This window comes from Caloenas nicobarica, chromosome 4 (genome assembly GCF_036013445.1).
Source record: "Caloenas nicobarica isolate bCalNic1 chromosome 4, bCalNic1.hap1, whole genome shotgun sequence".
Taxonomy (NCBI): Eukaryota; Metazoa; Chordata; class Aves; order Columbiformes; family Columbidae; genus Caloenas; species Caloenas nicobarica.
In genome coordinates, this window is record NC_088248.1 from 33,246,266 (window position 1) to 33,272,462 (window position 26,197).

The 26,197-nt window shown below is 39.5% G+C and overlaps 1 protein-coding gene across 4 annotated transcripts in view; it reads left to right on the forward strand.

Annotated features, from left to right (window-relative positions):
- Positions 1–26,197, forward strand: part of MND1 (meiotic nuclear divisions 1) — a 42,337-nt gene continuing 16,140 nt past the window's right edge. Inside the window, exons 1-7 of one of the 4 annotated variants that reach the window (XM_065634221.1) lie at positions 1–99; positions 1,441–1,506; positions 2,297–2,354; positions 4,172–4,320; positions 4,920–5,177; positions 15,403–15,492; positions 20,794–20,869. In XM_065634221.1, coding sequence (XP_065490293.1) covers positions 97–99; positions 1,441–1,506; positions 2,297–2,354; positions 4,172–4,320; positions 4,920–5,177; positions 15,403–15,471 — 603 coding nt within the window. In that variant the 5' untranslated portion in view covers positions 1–96 and the 3' untranslated portion in view covers positions 15,472–15,492; positions 20,794–20,869. Of the gene's footprint in view, positions 100–556; positions 1,332–1,440; positions 1,507–2,296; positions 2,355–4,171; positions 4,321–4,919; positions 5,677–15,402; positions 15,493–20,793; positions 20,870–22,689; positions 22,805–26,197 lie in introns of those variants that run through there. The other 3 variants (XM_065634220.1, XM_065634218.1, XM_065634217.1) reach the window with 3 other exon arrangements.

The following is a 26,197-nucleotide window of genomic DNA, read 5'->3' on the forward strand; positions in this document are numbered from 1 at the left end:
GCTGTGCGGACGCGGCCCCGCGGCGGGCGGCGCTGCGAGCTGCGCAGGCGGGCTCCCGGCGGCCTTTTCCCTCCCGCTGGCGCCGGAATCAACGGCATGGTAAGCGGCGCCCGGGGTGGAGCCGTGGAGTGGAGTGGAGTGGAGTCTCCCACGGAGACCCACGGGTGGGCCGGGCCCCCGGTGTGGCCGTGCGGAGGCGGGTGGGAGCCGCAGGGCCCGGAGCCGCGTCCGCGCCTGTGGCCACCTCAGGAGCGACAGCGCAGCTGCTGGGCCTGGTGCGGAACACCGGGTAAGGAGGTAGGAGGGAGAAGCCAACGGGACAGTTAGTAAAGTTTTTGCAATCTAAACCAATCTGGCCATTTTGCTCCTGACGCACGTTTATAATTTTATGCTGCCCTACTGTGTGATTTACTTAAGGAGGAGGCAGCGGTTAAGCCCTCCTGTCAGGACTTGGCAAGAAACGCACGTCATCCTTCTCAAAGCACCATGTTACTAGACTTCCATTGACTCAAGGGCAATAATATTTATCCCTTTTTTTTTTTTTTTTTTTCTGTAGCCGCACGCAGCAGCGCAGGTTCTTGGAGCTGGCGAAGCAGGGGCTGGGGCAGGCGAAACTTGTTCCTGGTTCACCTTACGGGCCACCGCTTTTGGGTTGTTGAGGACTACGCTGAACACTATTAATAAAACCCCCAATTCTCTGTGAAATATTTTAGAGCCTAACTTTACAAAGGGCATGTCAAAATAGTCCCTCTGCACGTGATCAGAGGAGGGTATTTCTCGGTTTTGTATTACTGCTAGCAGTTTGTGAACGGTGGTTTCTGCCTTTTGCTTCTCTTGCAATCCATGTTATTTACTGCTTGGTCACACAACTGCAGAGAAAGGAAATAAGAGAAACACAGTTTTTAAAATGTGACCTCGAAATTACAAAATTGGGTAGGAAATTTGAAGAAGGATGTAGTACCTCAAAATGCACTTTTATCTCCTTAAAAAACTTCGGTGGCCTACATCTCAGCCCAGTGTCTCTATATCACAAGTTTTAATAAAAAATTCTAAACGGCAAACCCCAAATATTCCTTCTTATCTTTCTAAGGACTACTAAACATTTGGATGAGTTGCTGAGAATTGGTATAAATACACACTTTTAGTAAAGTAAAACAAGGAACTGTTTGGGTATGCCGAGAAACATTGAGGCTTGAGCTGGATTTCGTTGTGTGAAAGGTTGGCTCCAAACTCAGTTTATACATCCATCAGTTTAATAGACTACAGGTGGATTAACTTGGTGTAATGATTCTTTGGGAAGAAATAGTTTATCTGAAAGTCTGGGGTTAGTGGTAAGTTATTTTAAAGGCAAATGTAACTCAGTAGTAAATAGATTTGAGTTCTGAGTAGTTATTAATTATTTAAATGGCTGAATGTTTGGGGCTTTTTTTCCTGTTCTAGTCCAAGAAAAAAGGTCTGAGCTTTGAGGAGAAGAGAGTTCGCATGATGGAGATCTTTTTTGAAACAGTAAGTAACTTGTGATTGTCCTGCATTTATATCGGTGAGAAAACAGGCCCTAAAAGGAGCTTAACTGAAGATGTAGATGAACTCTGTATATCCCGCATTTCACTCACGTCCTGTGTCATCAATGTATTAATTACAGGGACAGGGCTTGATTCATGTAGCTTCTGATCAGGTGGCTCATCCTCGGGTGGAGCTAAGGCATGAAGATGCACAGGTGGTGTTAAATGCTTCATGTGCTCCCCATGCAAATCTTCTCATTTTGAGTCTGCTACCATGAGAGTAATAGCAAGAGATGAGTTATTTCACTGATGCTTGCGGGAAAAGGAAGAAATCTGAGCGTAAGGAAAGATGAGAGTAGACCTGGAAGAAGTCACTGCAGAGAAGAAACCTGGAGATCCAGAAGCAGAGCTCCAGTTATATTGGTGACGTGTAATTCACGATGTTTCACCTGTTAAAAAAACATTGCGACATTTGAGTACTTGAGCGATGTGGCGCATCTGGTGCTGACAGTCTGACCTTGGCTTTGTCCGCCCCAAGGGGTTTACAGTCTAACTTCAGGTAAAATGCGGTGACTTTAGAGTACCAAATAAAAGAACAGGCCTTGTTACAATAACAGTATTTAAAAAAAAATTCTCAGAATGTTCTAATTCTATTGAGGGATACTTGCCTAGCAAAATATAAATATGCAATGTGTTTCCTGCTTGCTTTTGTTGGCATTGATTTAGTGTAAAAACCACTCAGGCTTAGATGATGCTGTCATTTGGAGCTAAAGTGTCTTTTATGTTTTGCACAGAAAGACGTGTTCCAGTTGAAGGATATAGAGAAGATTGCTCCAAAAGAAAAAGGAATTAGTAAGTGTTTACAAAAGCTATTTCTCTTGAGCTATTAATCATTTCTGGGACAGGTCATACAGTGTAAATTTTTCAGGCTACAATTTTAGGGTTTTGCCTGTAATTATAATGGAAAAAATAACTAGAAAGGGAGACTGGTCAATGGCAGGGCTGTAGCATTAAAAGTTATATTAACAGCATGCTCCTACCTCGGTTTGCTGTTGTTTGTCACTTAGGTGTTAGGGCCAAAATGGGAGATTATTAAAATGTCACAGCTGACTCCAAGTTAACCACTAAAACACAGGATGGGGTTTTTCCTGGGCTCTGAGATGCCTGACTTGCAGTGACTGTCAGTCTATGGAATTGTTATGTGTACTTAGGCAGTGAACAGAGGATTCAAATTTCTGTCTGTAATGTTGCAAATATCTTAGAATACTAGTCCACGGTCAAAGTTCTGTTGAGTTTCCCCCCCAAAAAATGACTGGACAGCTGCAAATGGAAGGGGTTTGTCTTGTCAATGAAAGCCTTTCTGATGAGATCCCTTGGTTTAGGATTTCGTCCAAGAGGATTTATCTTATGCTGTTGAGTTGTTTTATATGTTCCTCATTTTGCTTCCTTCTATGTTGATTGACAAAAGGAGGACGAAGCGTATTGTTTGTGTAGTTGCCACTGTCCTTGACTAGTGTATCTTTGTGGCACAGAAAGAGCAAATGAACTTGTTGAAAGAACCACAGACGTGAATATTGCAAAGCGGTGGTTTTCTGTTACATCAGCAGCTAACAGAGGCACTCATAGGCTTCTGAAGAGATGTGATGCTGTCTTGATTGGTTTGTCAATGCATATGTTTAATTGCAAATTGCAGGAAGAGGATGCAAAACAGTAAAGACAAGAAATGGAATTTCATATTTAAAAATCTGGAGTGTAGAGTTTCTAAAACCGTTAGCACCTTCGAATAGTCCAAATTCATCCTGCCTCTGAATATGAAGACATCTAGCCATGCAACCCAAGCCACAGTTACTCTGAAGAAAAAAAAAAAAAAAAAAAAGAAAACATCTAGCCTATGGAAACACCCCCCTACTGGCATCCAGCCTATAGCTTCCAAAAAATTGAATGTTCCTGATCTGTGACCTCCTTGGACTTGACATTGCAAGTCAGACACTGAAAACCATTAATTATCTCAAAAGTCTTTGTATCTGGAGCACCTGAGGATAATAACTACTTTGCTTTGTTGAACAGGTATCATTTTTTAAATGGTGAATTATACTACACCTTTGCTAGAAAATGAGCAATTATGTTCAGAAGTGTTTTGGATCCTTCCGACTGCAGATTACTTTCTTTATTGGAACTGAATATAATAAAAAGTAAAATTTGCCCCTCCTGAGTCTGTAGGCAAATGGCTTTAGTGCCTCTGCTGCTGTTAAATGCTTTGATAAGCATTATGAAGTGAAATGTAATTACCTTCCTAATGAAGAAATAATAAGTTAATCCATGTTAAATTTAAGATTGCGAGACAACTTCTCAACTACCCTCTCATGAGTTTGTACTGGTATTGTACTGCAATCTGCATCTATGTTTTATGATACTCATGAGCGATGTTTTACAAACATCTGGTAGCAGACTGTGTAGAATAGCAGCCTTTATGTATAAGCTGCTGCTTTTAAAGGGATTCATTTCTTCAAGTAAAGCATCAGGCGTGGTGTCCTGTTGAAATTGTCCAGCTAGCTGACATTATAGTAAAATATTCCTGCAGGTGATTGTAGATGATGGCTTATGGTATTCATAATATCCATAGTTTAGACGTTATGCAGTTCTAATTTGGTATTTTTTGCTTTTATTAGCCTCAATGTCAGTGAAAGAGATTCTGCAAAGCTTAGTTGATGATGGCATGGTGGACACTGATAGAATTGGAACTTCCAATTATTTCTGGGCTTTTCCAAGCAAAGCTCTTCATGCCAGGAAGCGTAAATTGGAAGAATTGGAGTCTCAGGTAAATCTATTTTAATGCAAGGACTTGTTTACCTGAATGGGTTTGCTTTGTCCCTGTACCCTCTTGTCATTCCTTTTCATATTGTGTTCTCTCGTGTGTGTATGTGGGCACACACAGAGATTTAACTACAGGAATCATGTGGCACGTGTGGTTTGACTTTCTCATTATCTTGCTATCCCTTCTGAAAAGTTTTCGAGATTGCTCTTGTTTGACCTTGAGAGGACTTCTTGTCTACTAGCTGCTGAAAGCATGTTATTCATGATGCAAAACATAGTTTAAGGACTTCCTCAAAATATTTAGGCAGTGTATGCTATTACATGTCTTTTATATAATGTAGGTCATCATGCAGTAATGATCTGAAAGCCGTGAGAGGACTGAAATGGATATCTTGAGTAAATGTGACAATGGATACTACTTATGGCCGTTGTGCTTTTCTGTCTGTTTTTATTGATAGCTTAATTTGTGAGCACTTGTGTAATCACATATTGCACTTTGGTTAGGAGAGAAGAGCAAATTGGTTATGACCCTCTGCAGAAGAACAAGGCATCTTTCGTTGCAGCATTGCTGTTCTATTGATCTGATTCTTTCCTATTTTTTAGGAACTGTCTTCTTTGCTTTTAATTGGAGTGGGAAAGCATCTATTCATCAGTTTATTTGCAACTGGAGTACATGATAAGAAGATCAATAAACTAGCTTTATTGTCCGATTGCACCACAACACTGCCAGCTTTTCCCATGCTTGCGTCCCACGTTCCCTCATGTCCATTCATCAAAGAATCATTTGAATTAATGCAAAATGCATTTTTACAGACATTATTTTCTTCAGGCATAGCTCTGGTGTCACTGTTTCTATCTTACGTACGTACAGCTTTGTCAACTTCAGCTACTTCGTTAAAGCTCCAAATCAACTGTATAAAAACATGCTTTTTTCCTCAACATGAATTAAAAAAGCAGTTTGTGAACCTGAAAACTTTTCACCAAAGCAAATTAAATACACTGGTCAATGCAGTTGATAGTTCTTGTTTGTGCATAGAGTGCAGTGTGACCAGCTGAGAGGTAACCTCAGCAGTTATCCCTTGCTGTGCTGTCATTGCTTGTAAATCTCAGTCATTACTAACCTGGAAGAGTTCAGTCCACTGGTCTGTTTTAACCAACATAAGATCATTTCCCTTTGCCCTGAATGTTTTCATTGCTGGCCTGAATGCTCTAGACAGCTCTCCAAAGGCATTTTGTGCATCTCCTTGTGTGGATCTGGCAGAGGGAGGAGAGTACTGATACTCTCACATGCCTGATGAGTCTGCTGCAGGTTTCAAGATCAAGACTAGCTAGAACTTTCACTTCGTTTTTCCTTGTTCACTGATTCATGTGATTTTTTTTTTTTTTTTTTTTTTTTTTTTTTTTTTTTAAATGAGCCAGCGATACCTTTAGGGGTCTGTGGCAGTAAGGAGGAAGTACTGCAGTCCTCCCATCATTAACTGGAGCTGTGCATTGACAACCTTTCAGGCAGGTGCTTTGGATGAGTTGGAAAGTGCTGCCTGAGAGAGCTCTTGTACTGTGTGGGTCATCAAAATTATTTACTCTTTAATTTCAGATTTTGCAACTGACTTGCTTTATGTTTTGAGTAACTTTCTCAGCATTTCAGGTGACCTGTTAGTATCACAGATATGAACTATACCTTACGTGTACTGAAACTCGGTTGATATTAAGTTGTCCCACTGACAATTTTGTATGCTTGCTTACTGCCTTCATTTTCAGAACTCATCAAATGAGTCCTGACATTAAAAACTTCCTTGATGTAGCTGGATATGCTTGTACTGTTTTCAGGTGTGGACTTAAGAGTCTGGCATGACTGGACTTAAATTCTTTTTTTTTTGACTGGTAGTAACAATGCACTGATTCCTCTTCCAGTGAAGTTTTGTTTGTCTAAGGCAGATCAGTTTACCTCTGCACTGACTTGGAACAGGGTTTCCTAGTAAAGTTACTCAACTTACTAGTATATTCACACACGTTTTAGACCAGTCTGCTTTGCCAGAACATAGATGCCAACCAAGCAATTGAACAAAGCATGCCAAAACTCCTGCTTTGTTCACCAAACACCCTAGTGCCACTGTCTTGTTGAATGCAAATGACTTGCTGTGGGATACTTTCTGGTTTTGCTCATGCTGTTTATAATAGCCAAGTAGTTGAATGAAGGACTTGATATTTGTTGTCTTTGCTCTTGGGCCTGGTCCCATAATGAGTTTTAAAGATAATCGATTGAGCAGGTCTCTGGCATATCCTGATGAATATCTTCCTTGGAATGTCTTGCAGAATCTGCCTAATGTGCTCTACCATAAGTATCCAGGGTTTATCTACAAGCATATGCTGTACAGCTTTAAGTGTACTGTTACATTATTAAACATAAACCCATCTATTATTATGGAAATGTGATAGGCATGCAGTTATTGTATTGTAATATTATTTTATGGTTATTTTTGTGTAGGAAACAAACTATCCTGATATAATCTGTTTTGCAATGTAGAACTGTTCTAGTTGGAAGAAATAGTTTTGTTACCAGACCCTTATTTGTAAACCAAGTCCTGGCTCTAATATATGAGCTTACTGATATAAGAGCTCTCTTTAGACCATGTTGTGAGTCTGTAAAAAGATTTATATTCACTACCTTGCTTTTCTGATGAGTATTGAAGTGTTTCAGCATTTCAGGGAAAAATTTTCAGTAGCTGAAAGTAACATTTCTGTTCATGCAGTGGAAAGGTGGCATTTTCGATGAATAGCTCTCTGAACATTTTTACAAGATGATAACAGATTCCGTCTGTGAGTTCAAATTAGCTATTTTAGTGTTTGTATTAATGATGCGAACACATGCAGATTTTCTCAAGGATTTCTAAATCCTGTCACTGAGTATCATGAAACTTCTTGTCAGAACATGCAAAGCAGAGAAAAAAAGTAAGCTATTGTACCATTTCTGTTGCATGTTGTCTTTGATCATTCCTGTGTACAGCTTGTGGCATGCTGAGAGACGTGTTTTCTTTCTGTGTCTTGTCCAGATCACTTGTCAACTACATGAGTTGGCCTCCTTCTTCAGCAGTTAAAAGCTGGAATCAAGCCACCTTACTTAAAGCAAAAGTTTCAAAATCTAGCAGTTCAGTTCATGTTGCAATTAAAGCTTTTTACCAGGAGGCAATGTTTTTGTTTGTTGAGGGCATGGGTGAGTGCTGAAAGGAAAGGAATGATCCCAAATGCTGAACTGAGACATTTGAAAATAATGTGGAGGAACAGAACAGGCTTCTTCATGAGGCAAATTATGTTAATTCATAGCACTAAGGCTTACACTTGACAAGTTGAGCCTGCTACAGAACCTTTTGCCTGCATACGTTGATACTTCATAATGTTTTAGCAAAGCTGCTTGTAGCTCTCTGCGTCTTGCAGGGCTCATGATGGTGGTGAGGCTGGTCTGGGAACTGTCCTTGAAATGAACCTTTTGTTTCAGGATTTTTAGTGATTATTGAGCCACATCCCAATTTGGAGACTGAGTAGCAAAGAAATCTGACTCAGGATTTATAAGGAAGAGCCAGTTTTGTCTGGATGTTTCATGCTACACCTCACAGTGGTTGTGTATACCTTAGATTTTTTTCAGGTAGGAGTTACTATGTCATCAGTGTGATCCCCTTGAGCAGAGATATGGCAATTAAAAATGCTGCTTAAAATAAAGTTTCTGTTGACATAGCTTCCCCCTCAACCCTATCTTTCGACTTGCTTTTGTGGGGACAGGTGTTTGGAGAGGGATGCTAACGCCTGACATACATGGCAAATCTTGTGCTGATCTGATCAGAATTAGGATCTTGGTGCTGCCCTCTAACCCAGGGTTACTGTTTAGACTCCTTCCCATTTTTCCGAAAAGCAAGAACAGCAAATATCTTTAGTTTGTATAGCATCTGCTGCAATTTTTGGTTTTGCTGATTGCTCTCAGAGTAAGAATTGCTAAGTAGGTCCCTATGGATTTTGTATTGATTTGTTTTGCAGTGGCATGGCTGCTCCTAAAGGTTTATGTCTTCTGCCAGATGCTTATTCTTCATCTCATGGTTATACTTAGGCAGCTCTGAAATGGACCACTGAAAAAGTAAGAGATGCTGGAAGTTGCATTTTGGTTAGATAAGTTTATAGTTGGATTAGTGTAGTTATGAGATGGTGAAACTAGAGCAAGGGTGTGGATTGAAAAGTGTGGTTTTAACAGGGTTTGTAAGTGGAAAAATTTTTCATGGAACTTCACCTTTGTCGAGAGTACTGTGGGAGCTTTACTGAAAGGGTGGGGTTTTTTTCCTCCCACAAGAAAAGGTGCAAGGATGGGGTTTTATTCTTCATCAATATTTTCTTGGCAGTCAGGTTCTGAAGTTTTGAATTACCTGTGATCGATTATGTTTTGACAAAATTAGATGTTTATTCTGGGCATAACAATATTGGAAGCTTAGGGGTTTTTGTTCAAGTAACGAAGAAGTTGACCTATGCAGTGTAAGCAGAAAGATCATTTATTGATGATTCTGCTGCCTTTTGTTGATTTTGTGGCATGCATAAAATGAGGAGACTGGAGATGAGCAACTCCAGCATGTTAATCACAGTCATGTTTCAATCTCAGGCAAGAACTGCTAACATGTTTCCTACAATTAATCTCCTTGCGTGTTTGGGTTTTATATTTGTCTGATGTACATATTGCTAGACGAGGGGTATGAATGTGATGGATATGTTACCTGCTGAAGAAGAGAAGGCACATATGCAACCAAAACCTTGACAACAATTTTATGAGGTAGGAAATGGTATATCAGTGAGTGAGGAAAAGAAAAACCTTTCTCATGTCACCTTAGTATAAACAGATTCCGCTTAGATTTTCTTTAATTTTGTCATCTACATCTTTGGTAAAACACTTGCAGCTGTGCTGTCTGTTTTAGATAAGCTGAATTAATGCTTGTTTGCATTTTGCTTTATGCTGGCTTGAATTAAGTATTAAAGTCACTAGGAACAGTGAGGCCTTTTTCACCTAAGAGCTGATGATGCTGCAGACCACAACCCTCAGAAGCCATAGGGAGTGTCCCACCTCTCCAGCACGTTGTCCAGGGGATCTCAGCTGCAGCTGTACTGGGCACGTTTAGTACTGACACTACAGTTTAGTACTGACACTACAGGGCTTCAGGGAGGCAGAAGCAATTTCAGTGATCCTTGGTGACATCAAAGAGTGTCTGGCATTCAGTATGACAGGGATATGTGCTCAAACCATAAGGTCATAGGGGATTGCCACAGCATAATATAATATTTTTAACAGACAGGTATGTGAAATACCACGTTCCTCAAAGATCTTGAAGTTATTACTGCAACTATTGGCTGTGGGCACTGTAATCCAGTAGCTTGGGGAAACAACCAGTTTACATCCTTTCCCCAGTCTGGTTTGTGACAGTTCATGTCACTGCTCAGTTCAAAACCGTTCCTTTCACCGTTTTATTGTTAGTTGACACATTTATGTCATTTCTCATGACATTGCTTTCTCGTGGGTTATTCTTTTGTATTCTGAGGCTTTGCAAGAGAAAGTTTAATGGCAAACAGCATTATAGCTGCTGTTCCTTTTGAGAGCAAGGTGGTGTCACTTTGTGCTGCAACAGTGATGAAACAGAATCTTTTTAAAGCAAGGTAAGGGATGGACTTTTTATGCTGTTCCCTGTGTTCCCTTCAAGAAACACATAAGCAACAGAGACTTGGGGAGAGTTTCTGGCAATTTTTTTTTCTCCCACTAAGCATTGCATTGGGCCAGTGTTGGTTAAGATGAAAGAGATTAGTTGATGTTTCATTCCTTACATCCCTGCCCTAGGGTTGGTAAGAGGAGGGATTTTCACTTCCCATGACTCATGTGTTGAGCCAGGGGAAGAATTTAGAAGTCAGTACATCCTAGCTCTCCTTTGGCAGCTATTTTTCTAAATTTTTCTAAAACCGTACAACACAACCCCAGGAATGAACTTGTCAAAATAGGGTGACCAAATTGTTTGTGCTTATGAGCATTGAAATATGAAAAGAGAAAGGATTTATTTTATTTAAAATAATTTTTAAAAAGGACTCAGGGAATGCTATATTAGGAGACGCTTTTGTTAGGAATGTACATTGTTTGAAAGTAGTTAATGGAAGAAAATAATCATATTGGTGAGTAATCTGGCTTGGAGCCTCCTAGAGATGTGTGACAACATAGCTGAAAGGAGAGAACCTTATTTGTTCAGAATGCACACAGAAAATTTTCAATTTTAACCATAAAGTTCTTTCAAGATGTAGCTTGGTTTATTTCTATCCTTTTAGACAGATACATTTTTCCTCCTCAAATACTGTGACTGGATTACTGCATGGGAAGTTGCTTGATAGAGACTGAGACCACTGACTAAAGCAGGAGAAACTTGTGCTGTACAGGTTGTTTCAGCCTGAGCAGCCTCCTCCTTGATCCAGTCGACTGGCTCAGTTGTCAGGGTATTTCCACACAGTTTGGAGACTGATTCTGGGCTCAAGTAGGTACGATTGCTCAGAGGCGGCTGGCTTGAAGCGAGCGATCCTGAGCTGAGGTACAGATGCGTGGAGGTGGCGGGTGTTCGGTGAGGGGCAGCAGGCCATCCCTAGAGGTACATATGCAACACCTTTGCAATCCGTGGCCTAATGCTTTTGATAGAGCAATTTATTTTTTGGGTGCAAGATTTTCACATTGTGATCAGTCTAATAGCTGTAGTAATTAATTATTCAGTATGTTTTTAAAACTGCTTTTTCCATTTATTGAACATAAAGGACTTGTATGCATAAAGTATCTTAAAGTTTACAATGATCATAAGCTTTTCTGAAATAGCTTTTACAAAAGGTTAGGGCTATCTTTTTAGTCTTTTTATGAATGTTAGGAAATAGCATAGAATCGTCCTCTAAAATTAGAGAAGTACATCAGTACTTTTGCAACTAGCGCAAGTGACTTGTGTTAGGAATTATTTGTTTAGATATTTTCTCTAATATATGTGCTTACAAGTTAATTTGATTAGATTGCAGAAAAAAATAATAAATTACTGCTTTCCAGGAAAAATAAGTCTAAGTTTTCTCTTTTAATGCCCGTTGTAATAAATAGTCAGGATCCCAACGTGCTGACTAAGCAGTTACGGCAGTCTTCCCATGTCCAGACTGGGACTCCCTTTTTCCCTCATATTTGAGGCCATCTCATTAGCTTTCTACTTCATTTATTTATTTGTTCTTCCTTGGACTGGCCTGGCTGTTTTGATAATCTGCAGCCCCAGTCTGTTGGGTGATTCTATTCCCTTCTGGCTTGCCTTTTTTTTAATTTTTTTTTTTTTTATTCCACTTACCTAGTAATGACTCTCCCAACAGAGGCGATTACTGAGCTCTTCCTATTTTTGACCTGCAGCCTTTCACAGATGTGTGCGTTTTCTTTGAAATGAAGGACTAGACACATAAAGAAATGGCCAAGTGCGAAGCTGGTAATGGTATGACTAGCTAACTTCATGCTATCCAGTGGGAGTTGTGGCAGTAAGAAGTATCCTAAAAGCAAGCAGCTTTGCATCATTTAAACATTGAGAATATGTCGATTATATCTATGCATATTTCTTTGTTGATGCTGTAAAGCCTATTCCCGGCATCAGTCTCCTAGAAGACGCTAATAAAGTTTTATTTGAAGCAGTCCAGGCTTTTTGTTACCTGTTTGCATCTTGTATTTGAAAAAAATGTTGGTGCCTTGAAATGATTCTGAATTTAGCAAGTCCTAAAATGTCCAACAGAGAATACTCTTCTAATGCTGTAACTTATTAGAGCCTTCTGGAATTATGTTTAATGGCATGCTACAAAGCCCTGGAGGGTATGCTTAGTTACTGCTGTCATGGCAGGCTTCTAAAAATACGGTGCTCTGGAGGCTTCTGTTAGAATTAAGCAACCTCTTAATTTGGTGTTCATTAGTTGAATTTCATGCTTTTCCTTTTACTAGCTGTTAATATGTAACTAGACTGATGGCAACTGTGTAAGCGTAGGCTTTTCCTTTCCTGCCTTCATCATGAGCATAAGCTAAAATTGGCATGATTTAAGAGCAATTTTTTTAAAAAAATCTGGCTCTGTAGTAACTGTAAAGAATATAAAGTAAATTTGAAAGAAGAATCCTGCACCATTAAAAAGGATGTATTGTTACTGTGCCCCAGTAGCATATATTATATATTCATTCTGATATAACGCAGGAAAAAGTACTAGCTATTTCTAGCAGTGTTTTCTGTGAAACTGTGAATTTTTTAGGTAATGTCATCACACAATTTACCTTTCCTTTTCAAAGAAGCTTGCACACTGGCTGCTGGCTCTGCTCCTGACATTGCAGTGAAACTGTTGATCTGAAATGCAAAGAGATTGAGAGTAAACATGGGGCTGTCACTGCAGAAGCGCGGTCCAACCTGGCACAGGGGCAGCCCTGTGCCCACATATCTCCCTGCACCCACAGGAGCATGGCAGGTGTGAGTGACAGCGTATCAGCAAAACCCCAGCATTCTGAGCAAGTTTAAAGGCTTAGGGGTTTGCCAGACAGCACAGAACATCTAAGTTCGGCTCTGCTGTAAGGCCAGGAGCTTCCAGCCTGGGGATGAGGTGGAGGCGATACTACTTTCAAAGCTGGATTTGATGGGAACGGTGAGAAGTAATCTTATTTAATTTGGATTTTGACTTTTACCTTAAAATCTTGTCATTCAATTAGTATAGCGTATTTTATTTCAGAAAATTAGCAGGCATGCAGAAATGAAAACACTAGCATGCAATTATGCAAGTCTCACTTCATAGCATTTTGCTCTTCTGAAAGAATTAAATAAAACCAGTAAAAACCCAGAGTACAAAACCAAAATGTGTGAAGTTAGTTTGAAGCAGAGAGACTTTAGAGGAAAGGTCTTTCTTGACATAGTCAAACAGCTCATTGTTGATTACATGGTAGTTCCATCAAAGACTATTCTTTGTATGAGGAATTTGAGATGACTTGGCTGTCTGAGCATTACTTGAAAACAATTAAATTGGCATAAAGAGTGAATGTGTAAGAGTGCTGTCAAAACTCTGAAATTTGATAGATGTATTTTACTGATAATATCTTAGTGTAGAATTTGGGCCTTTTTAAAGCCTGTGGAATAAAGTTTTGATTTATTTTTTTTTGTAGTCTTTGGACAGAACTTGGGCTCAGGGAATATCAGATGAATATTGTGTTTTAACTTGGGACTGTCTGTGCTTAGTCCCTGACAGCATTGTCAGTGTATGGCCCAGCTGATTAGGTTAGCAATCTTTAAAAGCCCTTTAGGGAAAAAATTGAGTTTTTCTTATTTATCTTCCTTTCTTTCCACGGGAAAATATTTTTCAGTGTTCTTTCTGCCTTCAACAGACGTGTTAACTATCACCTTGGACTTCACAGGTTTACTAAATATGCTAATGTGCAGTAACAAGTGTCCTTCTTGTCCGGCTATTAAAATTTTCTGTAGTTCTGTCAGTCATGCAAGTGCCTTTTGGCTCTTTCAGCTTTCCCCATTACACTGCTTGCATTTGTGAAATAGGGTTGAAGAATGAGACGTTTCAGCCTTTTTTTTTTTCTTTTTTTTTTCTAGTTTGATTGGGCATACTTGGTATTTGTATCTGAGCAGCCAGCCAGCCATCTGTCCCTCAGGTTGTGCCAATTATGCCAACTCTGAAAGCAGCCAGAGAAATTCAGTTGTTCCATTCAGCCTGCACAACTGTTTCTTTCACCTTTTGTCTGTTAAGGAGATTGGCCTGGAGTGGTTATTTTCTGTTGCGTAACTAGTACTTGCCAAATGGTGTTCCAAATAAATGGAGCAAAACCAAAAGCTCACGGCAAGACATCTTGTCGAAGTAAACTCTAACTTAACAATTATGGCAAATCTAAAAATACGGAAAATAATTGAATTAAAAGCTGCTTTTAATGTAGAGGGGTTTACTATATATTATAGTAATACTATTTCAAATAACGGCAGATAGCAATATAAGGTTTGTATGTGGATGGGTGAAGGTTCCAGTGGAGGGAGAATTCCTCATTTCTTTGTTCTGGATACTCTGCACATTCTTTTTTCATTATCCCAAAGCCATTGCAATAAGAAGGACTCATCTCACACTCAGCGTGACCTGAGAACAGAGCTGTGCCTAATTTACCATGTGATATCTCAGTCTCACTCTCATGTGTTAACATGCTAAATAAGTCAGGATTATAGGCCTAAATTTAATCTCGAAACATGAAATGGGTTGTGTTTGTGGGAGGGGCAAGTAAATCAGTATTACTCGCATGACTACTCTAGCAAAACATATAAATACTGCTTATGAGCGCAGAGATCTAACTTCAACATTCTTTTTTTTCTTTTGAGCATTTTTATAGCCCTTCGTCAGACAATTGCATGTAGAGTCAGATATTTGTTCAGTTAGATCTCTGAAAAAAACTTTCACTTAGCTTGAGTGTCTGATACTTTTTTTTTTTTAATCACTGATATAACTTACGATCCAAAACTATAAAATACCCATTTGTAACCTCTTCAGTACTTCTTTAAAAACATAGAACTTGCACACTGGCAGAATTAATAGCATAATATTTTGGAACAAGCATTGTTTACTTAAACGAATCAGTGCACTAGCCCTTCCGTTTGAATAGCAAATATAATTTGTTTTGGGGCTCCCTTTTCTCCAGAAAACTATATTTATTCCCTACCTTCTCCCAAGTTTTTGAACTGACCCTTTCAAAGACTACATTAAAAATGAGGTAATATTTTTATGGTAAAATTTGTAGCATGCATAAAGAGAAGAGAGTTCTTGTGTTGAACATTTATTTCTCCAGCATACCTATAATGCAGAATTTAAGAAGAAAAATATTGTGACTATAGAAATATGGTGGGCCCTAACTCTCTTTTTCTACAGTCTGTTTCCCATCCATTTTATGGTGTTCTCTTGCTGAAAAAAATCTTGTTGTTTATTCTTCGATTTCTGAGTTTAAAATTCTTATTCTCTATTGCTTTAAACTCTACTCTTGTTCTTATCTGTATTTCTTGAACCATTGCAGTCTCCCAGTTGCTTCTCTCATGCTCCTTCTAAGTCCCAGCAAACACGAGTCCCTACTTCATACGGCTGAAGTGACTGACAGTGACTTGGGGTGAGACATTGCATGCTGCCTTTCTCTTCTGTTCACAAGCCTTAAAGGAAAAAAGATCTCTTAATTATATTTACATAACAAGTGAGTGTTTGCTGTCTGTGCTTCACTAAAAGTACCTAATGTCCCTGACTCAAGTCCTGGTGAACCTGGGGCCTGCTCCTGTTGTGGTTCAGTTCGCTGGATGGGTTATATGCAAAAATGGCATTTCCAGAGTGGTACCTGGGCATCCCGGGCGCGGAGCAGAAGTGACAATCCTGCAGTGCACGGTAGCAGTCTCTACTCCACAGCCAGCATGATTAGCTAGCTTAAAAGTTTACTTCTGTGTACTTGGAGGCCCTGGCATGTCTGTGTTTGTGACTGTGTATGTAAAACAAGTAGTTGTGTGCTTACTTTGTGTAGTGATTTAGAAAGCAGTTCTGCACATTGATGCGCTGCTTTTTTTTTTTTTCCTCTTTTAAGTTTTATTGTTTTAGTCTGCAATGATTGCTGAGTGGTTTCTTCTAGTAATGTTCTGTGTATTTCTTTTAACACAGCAGGTCTGTTTTCAATATTTTCAGATGGCTCTTTGGCTGTTAATCTTTGCAGTTTTACTCTCTATATATTATTAGTCTACTTTCTGGCTTCAGATTTTTTTTATCTTTCTTTAAAATCTAGAGGAATGCTTTGAAGTTCTTTCTCTCCATGCTTTCTGTCAATTCCATTTAAGTTTTTCAGTGGCGGGTTAGCTTTAACATTGGAAAGAAATACAACCATCTATTGCAAACGTCACCCTAACACTCTTGTTTAAGCCAAAAGCAAACAAGCTCTTGCCTGAAACAAAGCATAGTGAGCTTCAAACCCAAAGTAAGTAACTACAAAGTTAGAAACAATTAAAAAATGGATGTCTTGAATTCTTCTGTAGCGCCACAGTGAGTGGTGCTCACAATAGCAGTAGTTTTTAATACCATTTTTGGTTGAGTGTTTTGGCTGAAAGAAAAGTTGGCATACGATATTCCTCTGTAAGACCATAATGACAGTGGGATAACAGCTGTGAATGCTCCCGGTGGTTGGCGTACAAGACCTTGGTTTGATTCGTGTCCAGTGTACATATTAGGGCCTGTGTTTGCATGGCTTACACCAGGTCTGTAGGTATTTTAATGTGCTAGGGAGACAAGCTACATGTTTGGTGGGATATTGGTGGTTAGAGTGGCTAAGAACGAGGAATCAGAAGGAATACGACCAACAAAAACTTTTGCTGGAGAATAAAAAAATCAAGTGTAGAGCCAGGACAGCAAGTTAGAGCCGGTATCAGGCAAGTTTTGAGGAGGAGAAATGAACCCTGCTGCTGTTGTGTGTCAGGGTTAAATGTTCCTCTTCCAAATGTACATCACCGATTTGCCGAAGCGGAACCCCAGTAATAATGCACGCGTAGTAAATTATAAGTTACCTGTATACATCTAATCTGTGTCCTTTGATACAAACTGCTCCCCAAGGCCTGTGATGGAACTGATGGTTGTCATCAGCACGGAGCATTCGGCACATACAAACTGCAGCACAAATGTGTAGCTAAACACTGTGAGACCTGTGCAAAGTAGGAAGGAACATCCCTTTGGGGGACTTTGGGTTGAATTAGTGTCAAAGTTAGGCCAGTGGTCAGTTAATTGACCACAGGGGTCTATAAAAGGAACCGGTTCCCAACTCTCCTGTTTTATAGCTGATAGTTAGTTACTTCATTAATCTGTCTTTTTGTAGGCTCCCAGCATGTTTTGCAAACACTGAGAATCCTCTTGTGGATAATTGTTTTCACTTTTTAATTTAGTCTTCCCTCCTCCTTTGAACAGCTTTCCTGTAGATGACAGTTTTTCCAGCTTTCTTGCATCTTACTTAATCATGTGCTGTTTTGAAGGAGTCAGACAGACTGGAGACATGAAACTTTCTAGTACAGTAGAATATCTCTTTCTGGACTTGTTTTCCACACCCGGTCAGTTATATTTGTGGCAGAAGGTTGTTCACGTGTCTGACCATACATCTCTCTTAAGCAACACAGAGGGGAGATATTAAGCAGCTTTTTCTCCAGATCAATCTCACTGTGATTTGCAGGAGTCAGATTTTTTTGCTTTAGCAAGGCGGTTGGTCTAGATGATCTCCAGAGGTCCCTTCCAACCCTCACAGGGTGGTTAATGTTCTTTGAGAAATTATTTGCCAGTTCCCTTGAAAAATGTTCCAAGGTTGCTCCAAAGATTGAAATCTTCCATCTGCTACTGTGCTTCTTTGCAATCAGGCTTTGCTACAGCTGGTGAGTGGGAAAGCGAGTCACTGTATTTGGCCAGATGTCATGCTCTGCTGTCATATGTACAAAACACTTGCAAATTCTGCCTTTTTTTTTTTTCTTTTAGTGCCCTATGACCTGTCATGTGCCATTTGCCCTTACCTCTCAATTGTATCATCCTTTCTCCATCTCCTTTATCCTTGCTGACCTGTCTTTCCTTCTTTCATGTATGATTATTTTCAGCTGTGTTCCCACCTCTTTATCTAAGCCTTCCTGCTTCTCCCATCGTCATAGATTCCTTGCACAGACCCCGGCCATCTGTTCCTCATGCTTTGCATCCTTGTCCTACGTTTGTTTTTTTCAATATCTTGCCTCCTTCTGCTACACTTTCCTTATCTTCATCTTTTATTTGTTGTCATGGGAATACCCACTGTGGCTTCTAAATAATACACAAAGAGCTGTGGTTTCAGTTTGTTTTGTAAAGTCTTGATTGTGAAGACAGAACTAAAACCAAACAAACAGAACCCAACAACAAACAAATTAAAAGCCGTGAGAGAAGAAAGCAAAATCTTGAATAAAATTGTATAAAAATCATCATTGCTTTTAGACAGAGGAAGTTCTTCTAATCTTCTAACCTCATGGCACAGCAACCTTGCATATTATGTAGGTCAGAATCTAAGGAATTTCTGTAGTTCTCAGTGTTTGTCATTACTGTCTCTTTCGTGATTAAATGTTGTGGAATATAGAGGACCAAGAAAATAATAAGATGCCATAGTGGGAAACATGCATCCAAGATGGAAACCAGCTTTTATGATTTTATTGCAACTCTCTGAGAGCTCCTTCTGTGCTTCCATTTTAGAGATCGCAGGAAAGTTCCTAAAGAACCTTACAAATACATATTAAAAAACCTAAAACCATCCAACCAAAAAAACCCCAAACAAACAAATCCCCAACAAACCACAACCAAACAAAAAAACCCCCTACAGAAACACAGAAAGTGACACCTTTATGACCTCTCTTTTGCAGAAAGCATTGTCTTATTTTTTGCACTTGCAGTATATGGCCCTAGATAAGCTCCTTGGCTTCTCTGCTTCTTCTGGGAGTCTTGTTCCAGAAAAATTCTTCAGTCAGAGATACTGGATGATGTGTCCTCTGGCGTTTCTCTGCCCTGGGCTTCATGAATTGCAAGCTACACCTAAGTACTTGTCCTCTTCTGAACTGTATACTTCTGTTTAGTATAACATAATGTAGGGACTAACACACTTAATTTTTTAAAGAATTTTGTGGAAAGTCCAGAAAGAGTACTATTTAACTAGCCACCAAAATTAACGTGTTGGTGTACGTCAAGCCACATGCTGAAACCCACACTGCCTCTGTGGTTACTTGCGCTGAGAGTGATGAGTAAACAGCTGGACATATTTTCCCCCAAATCATATATGCCTTACCATTAGTGTAATTTCTGTATAAATTGAAGAAAAAACTAAAATGTTATTTTTGAAAGGAGACCACCTTGTCTGTATGTATACTCACACATGCATGAACACATACTTATCCAGAAAGAATAACTTTTAAAAATTGAGCTATAAAAGGGATTTCTAATCCCAGTGAGCTGCAGTTGGTTTGGGTCCCAATCTATATGGATCACCAGTATGGAGTTTCTTTTTACCAGAATGGCTGATCTCGAAGACTTGGCAGTAAGCTCTGCCTGACATTTATCATGCGTTTATGTTTAATATGTATTTCTGAGAATATGTGCTGAACATGAGTTTAAATAGAAATTGAGAAGTGGTTATACCTCAAAACAGCTCTGTTTGCATTCTATGAATGTGCTCTTGGTGTTTCAGCTGCACAAGAATATAAATGATATGGTAAATTATCAAGGCTAGGGATTGCAAGAAATGTCTAGGAATGCTTTTCCACTTTGTGGGATCCTCAGTGAGAAAGAGAACATAGAAGTGGAGACTTCATGAGAGGGTTTTCGGGGAGAGGCAGAATGAAACCTGGTCTCTGACAGCCACATCCATTGTCTTCACAACTATTCTGATATACTAGTTTTCTCCCTTTCTGGTGCTTAGAACATCTTAAAGCTAAACCAAAGAGTACTTACAAGGCACACTATTGTTTCTTTTTTTTTTTTTTTTTCTTCTTTTGGCATTGGTTTCAAATGCAATAATTAGTTTCCAAACTATAGTTTATTAGAATTTTGTGTGTGTGTGTTCTCATTCATGTCATACGTCCTGCTCAGCTTAAGAGTTTCCAAAGTTTCTCTGGAAAACTTCCAGCTAAACTGGAAGGGTCTGGTTCAAGATGGGTGGCAGGTTAACAGAGAGAGATCTCTCTTGACGAGGGATTTCTCGTGCAGTAATGGGAAAATGTAGGGAGTATTGACACGAGCCCCGTGGGATGCAACTTCTTCTGTGAGATTCCTCTGCCTCAGGCCCAAGGGAAGGGAACTCTGAAGTCTGGCAGTGTGAGTACAGCACAGAAAATGGGAGTTGTGGTTTTGCATGCCTTTAGGCTCTCGAGGGTTCTATTCAGCAGTATGCAAAAGGGGTTGGGGCCATGCCAGTGGCACACCAGGCTTTGGGAAGGCTGGTGTCAGCAGCTGAGCAGGTGCATCTGCTGCAGCTTTTGTCACTGCTTCCATTGAATAAAGATAGCTGGAAAAGGACCAAGGAAATAATCTAATCCAAAGCCTCCATGTCATGGAGTCCTTTGTGTAGAGATGCCAGATTATGGTATGAAATAGGATATTAGCCTCATACTGAACATGCAGTACGTAACAAGATTACATGCCATGGGAGTGAAAATTTCTTACACTTCAGGTTGCTTCCTGTAATTTTCTGTGGTTCAGAGCCTCAGACTTATATTCGAGTGGTTTTGTATTTATTTTGTATTTATTTTTATCAAAATAGTTATATATATAAATTTATATACTCAAAAGTGTATATCCACCTGTTTATTTAAATATATTTGTGTATGCACATTTTTATAGGTACGTTTAATATCTGTTATTGAAATAGGTTGATTTTGTTCTTTGTTTCCTTTATCAGTTTGCTGAAAGCAGTCAGAAAAAAGAGACTTTACAAAAAAGCATTGAGAAATCAAAAATTGGACGTGAAGATACCGTAAGTTGCTTTGCAGGGGGGAGGCATTCCTACTGGGAAACAGGGTCACAAGTATGCACAGTTTGTAACTACTAATGTAGTTGTGAGAAATCCATTAAGACTTTTAAGTACAGGAGATGAGAGAGGGAGAGAGAAAAATCAAATAATAGATTATTCCTTCGATGCTCATGCAGTAAAATATTGACAACTGGCTGCTCCAAGGCTGAGAAAATGTGTGACTGCCTGAAGTCTGGTAATCTTCCAGACTTTTTCAGATTTAAAGGTATCTTAAAACTTGAGCTATCTCCAGGTACCTACCAAAGTTCCCAGTGGTTGTTGAACTACCAAATCTAGTGATTGCAAACTTAGGAGTTGAGGGTCTTATTTTTTTAATCCAATTTATAATCTAGATTTCTAAGTTATTGTAAGCTTGGTGCTCTTTGCGTGCTGAAGCTGTTAACACTGCAAAGTAATATTTAGGGTTCACATTTTTATATATGTATATATGAAGTTGCATATTAGTTAGAAATACTTCACATAGTATTCTAAGTTGCTGATTTATTTTGAGTTGTTCAGTCTAAACTGGTTTAAACCTCCAATAAATAAATGCATAAACAGGGATGGCCAGAAGTTTTCAGGTGGAATGAAATTTTGCAGGGTGCCAGATCTTAGAATCCAAAATGTTATACAGAAATGCTCTGGGTTTGACCGTAATCAGGGAATCACAGGCAGGTTTCTCATGTAGTTGTGCTCGTAAGGCTTCCAAATGGACTGTTCAAGACTTGGACGTGTCCACCATGTGGCTTGCCCTAGTCACAAGAAGCTGTTGGTCCTGGAAGTCCTGTTCTGGCTGGTGCTTCCAACATTTTGGTTCCGGATTATACATCAAGAAGAAGTCCTGAGAAATCCGGTCATGATGTAGGTCTCTGAGCAGCTAGTCTCCATACCTCAGCATCCAGAAGCTTTTGATTTCCAACCTGCAGTTTCAGAATGTGCCGAATCCAGGCTGTTGGCAAAGTCATTGGGAACATGGAAATTTAAAAAAACCCTTCAGGCTGGTGGTCTGCTGTGGAGATTGCCACTGGCTAAAAACCTGGTGGTTTATAAACTGATGCTATCTGGCTAAAAAAGCCAGGCTACCCAATACCCTAGCATGAGATCTTTGAATATCAGCCAGTTACAGTGTGTGGCTCTAAGTCCAGGCTGAATCAGAAATATGTGCTGAGTTGGCTGTGGGAGAGCTCATGTTGAGTCAGTCTGCAGACTCTTATTGATCAGTAGAATATTTGAGGTCAATATTGCATACTCTCCCAGCAAAGACTACCATGTCATAAATATCTGAATTTATTTTTGAGACTGCTGCTCTTAAATGTTGTGGAAAGAAGAGGGAGAAAATAAATTCAGAGGGTGTTCATAGACAGCATCCTGATTTATGGAAGTGTGAATGGTAGCTGTTTCTGTAATGCTGCCTAATACAAGACTGGCACTCTTAAATATGCCTTAGCCTTTAAGCTGAGAAATAAGCAGATCTGTTCACACTTTGTCAAACCACATCGAGTTCAAAGGTGGTAAAAAATTTTTCTTGTGTTTATCCATTTTGGCCTTTTTTTCCTTACATTTTGTACCTCTGTATCATTCAGTGTCACTGAGAGTTTTGTGCGTGCATGAAATGCTAAACTGGCTCCTTGACAGTAAACATTTGTGAAAACAGCTTTTAAATGTATGTCTTTTTATTTTTTTGAAAAATGTTCTGTGCAGTAATTACTGTTGTTGTGTTTGGTTTTTTTTTTTTTTTAAATTTTTGGATTTTTTTATATCTCCCAACATACTTTGAATCCTCAGGCAGAACGTGCAGCTCTTATAGAGGAACTTGCTGCCCTTCGGCAGAAAAAAGAGCAGCTAAAGGCAGAAATAGACAAATACAGAGAATGTGATCCAGACGTCGTTGAAGAAATGCGTAAGTTTTATATTGTTTAAAGTGAATTTTTGTGTGAAAAGGCATGCATTTCTTTAGCTTAAAATCTGGTATGCAGAGATAAACTGAAGAATAGCTGCTTTTCTTTTTAAAGCTGCAAGCAACACAATACAGGTACAGTGACTGCTTCTTTTTGTGTTCTGTCATATTGGATAAGGTATTTTTAATTGATATTTACTCTGCCAACAACTGAGCAGTTAACAAACAATCCTAAAATGGAAATGCTCTGATGCATTATAATTAATATCAGGACCATTTATTCTGGAAACATACGAATTCTATAACTTGTAAGTGTCCTGAAGCCTAGAATGTCTGTTGGAAGAGTATTTACTGGCTCCCGTTTACCTTGAATTCCATGCTAGCAAAACAAATATCTTTTTACTTCCATTGTCCTTGTTGTGGATGAATGGAATGCACCTCACTCAAAAGAGAGAAGCAGCAATATATTTATTGAGGTAAAATAATAATTTGACCAAGTTCGGTGAATTATATGGAATTTAGCAGAGTTAACAGTGGTATGACAAGGTTCAGCAAGTTTGATGGCAAGATTGACCTTATTAATTACTGCATGGAGGAAATATAGAGAGGAAAATTGAGGTAACCTCGACTTAGAATGTTACACACAGAGACTGGAGATGCAAAGGGTAAGGGAACCCTCCAGCTGAGTAATGTTTTGTTAGTATCAATTCGGCATGCAATCGAAGTTATCAAGGCAAGCTCCAAGTTACTATACTACAAGGTTATACGTGATATCAGTCGCTTACCAAAGATCTGCTGTTGGTAAAAGGTCTCTGTGCCTCAAGGAGCAACCCTGAGAGGTGTCCCAGCTCAAGGGGAGGTGACCACTATTCAACCACATTGCCGAGCAGCGAGAGCTCAGAGAAGGCTCACCCAGGCTGTTGTATTTATGGAATAAAGTGGTTGGCTCGTAGTCAAATCACATGTGATGGGAAGGTATGCATGAGACTCCTCATGCCCACAACTTTCTCTGTTCATTGGTAAATGAGTCTTGGAAAAGCTGCCCGCTGTTCATCCATCTCTCGCATGACGGGTGTTCCAAGCTCACGGGCATCGGTGCTCACTGTGCCACTCTGCTCCTTTTGGGGGGAGCTGGGGGAGTTCATGGCCTGGCCACGGCTCAGACCTTTGCCTTTGCTCCTCCAGAGGCTGCGCCAAATCACCACCAGCCTGGTCAAGGGGTTGAGGCACCCGTCACAGTCTTGTCTATTTAGAACATAAGCATTTAATTGGAGACCCTCAATTTTTACTTATTGATAATTACACTGTTGACATACTGTTTGTACTGTCTCTGAGTTTCAGTTGGAGTTTCTAATTCTGATGGAATACGAGGAATGATGAGTGACTTTAATACTAAAGAGAGTATTGGGCACTGAAATGTACTTAATATTCTGATCCTTAGCATGGAAAATGAAAATCATGCATGAGATTTTATTGAATTTTCTCTACTTCAACTTCCATGTTTTATTTATTAGGCTCTTATGCTGCTACCCAAACACCACTGCATGTTCCGTTGCTGTAATGGCAAAATGCTGTTACAGAGTGATGAGGAACAGGCACAGACCTTTTTCTGAGAAGATATCTGCTTGAATCTTTCTCTTTCCTTATTCTTCTAACAAAGTCCGCAGCTTTAGAAATGTGCTGAGAAAAAGCCAAGAACATAAACAGAGTTGGCAGCACATCCCAAACTTGGACTGGTATTTATTTTGAGGGGCTGTGACATTTTTTGTCAGCTGCATTATCTTTCCCCAAGGATGTAATGGTATGCCAGGGAATAAGCAAAGTCGAGACCTGAGGTTAGTTACTGTGCTGTAAATCCCTCGCTGTGTGCTCTCCTGAGGACGAGTAACAGACACATTCCAGCTGATTCCAGCTGTAAAAATGAATGAGGTTAGGCAGATAACTGCCAGCAGAGACATTCATAGTGCCAGGTATTTTAGCTGCTGAAGTACCCTTATAGCAAGTGTTGCACCGGATGATTTGAAGAGCCTCTCTTTTGAAGTGTTTGCAGTGGGCATGTTACTGAATACTAGGCACAAGGGGGCAAATCACAGCTTGAGTGCTAGGGCTAACTGCATTAGCTGGTGACACAGAGACTAATATCCTGAAAAGAGGAAAAAGGAAAGAAATGTGATCATTAGTTGCTTTGGTCATGCCCTTCTCTTCTCTCCTCTTTTTTTTTTTAAATGTTTGGAAGTTCCACTTGAGTTTCTGCAATGGAGGGATGAGCATTTAAGGGTAAGATTAACCTTGTTGGGCTACCTCTAGGATTCCCAGGGGAATATGCAGTCCTGTTTTTAAAATAATTTGTTCCTGACCTCCAATTCGAAAGTTTCTGATTCATTATATATTTCATCAGTCATTGTTGCACTGGCAGTTCACATTGTTGCTTGCAATGTATAAGTCAATGAATGGTGATGTCAATTTTGGGAGCTTAATGTTTTTGTGAAAGTTGAATGGAATTTTACAGGATTTAAGGGGAGTGGGGGAAGATTGAAGGTATTTCTCTCATTCCAGAGTGTGGGGAAGTGCAAAGGCAAAACGATGCAGGAAGTTATGGTTTTTAGTGTAAGAAAGCAATAAAAATCTCAGGCAATGGAAGGTGTTCGGCTAGACGTGAAAGTTACTGGCACTGTTTCATCGAATAACCTTGGATCAAAGTTACAGGATCACAGGTTTTAAAGCATTTTCAAACTGCACGTGTGTGATGTGATTTTTCTACTAGGTGTACCATTTAGATAACATAATCCTTGTGATTATTTTCAGTTAGATTATCTGAGCAGATTGCTAACTTTAGTTTAATTTTGAGTGAGAAATCAGAGATGGCTGTTATGTTGTATAATTGCGCTCTTTCTAGGCATTGGATTGTTCAATATAATATGCTTTGTAATGGGTAGTTTTCACTTTCTACATTTGGGTTTTGCCTCTTCTTCCTTAATGACTTTGGCCTGCAAGGAAATCCTTCTGCTGCTCAGTATAAAATTTAACTCTATCGATTTCCCATGCCAAATCAAAGAGCTGCATTGTTTTTTGGTTGTGGTATTTTGGGGGTGTATCAAATTGTCATCTGATTTCAGTGGCCTTCAAATTTGGTGAATGCTTTGCTGTGCCTTTTTAAGTGCTCTTTCACTCAAAGGAGTATTGCAGAAGCAAACCTATTGGTGTTTGATAGGTTAACGTTCTACAGTGACAAGCCTCATTAAAACACACGCACACACCGACTCCAGGGTCAAAATGAAGTCTGGATGATTCAATAGCAAATATCTGAAGACTCAATTAAAAGCTGAACATCTGTCTTGCTTCCTGAGTCTTGTGGTGGGAAAGTCATGTTTGACCGTGTAACTAAATATACTATAA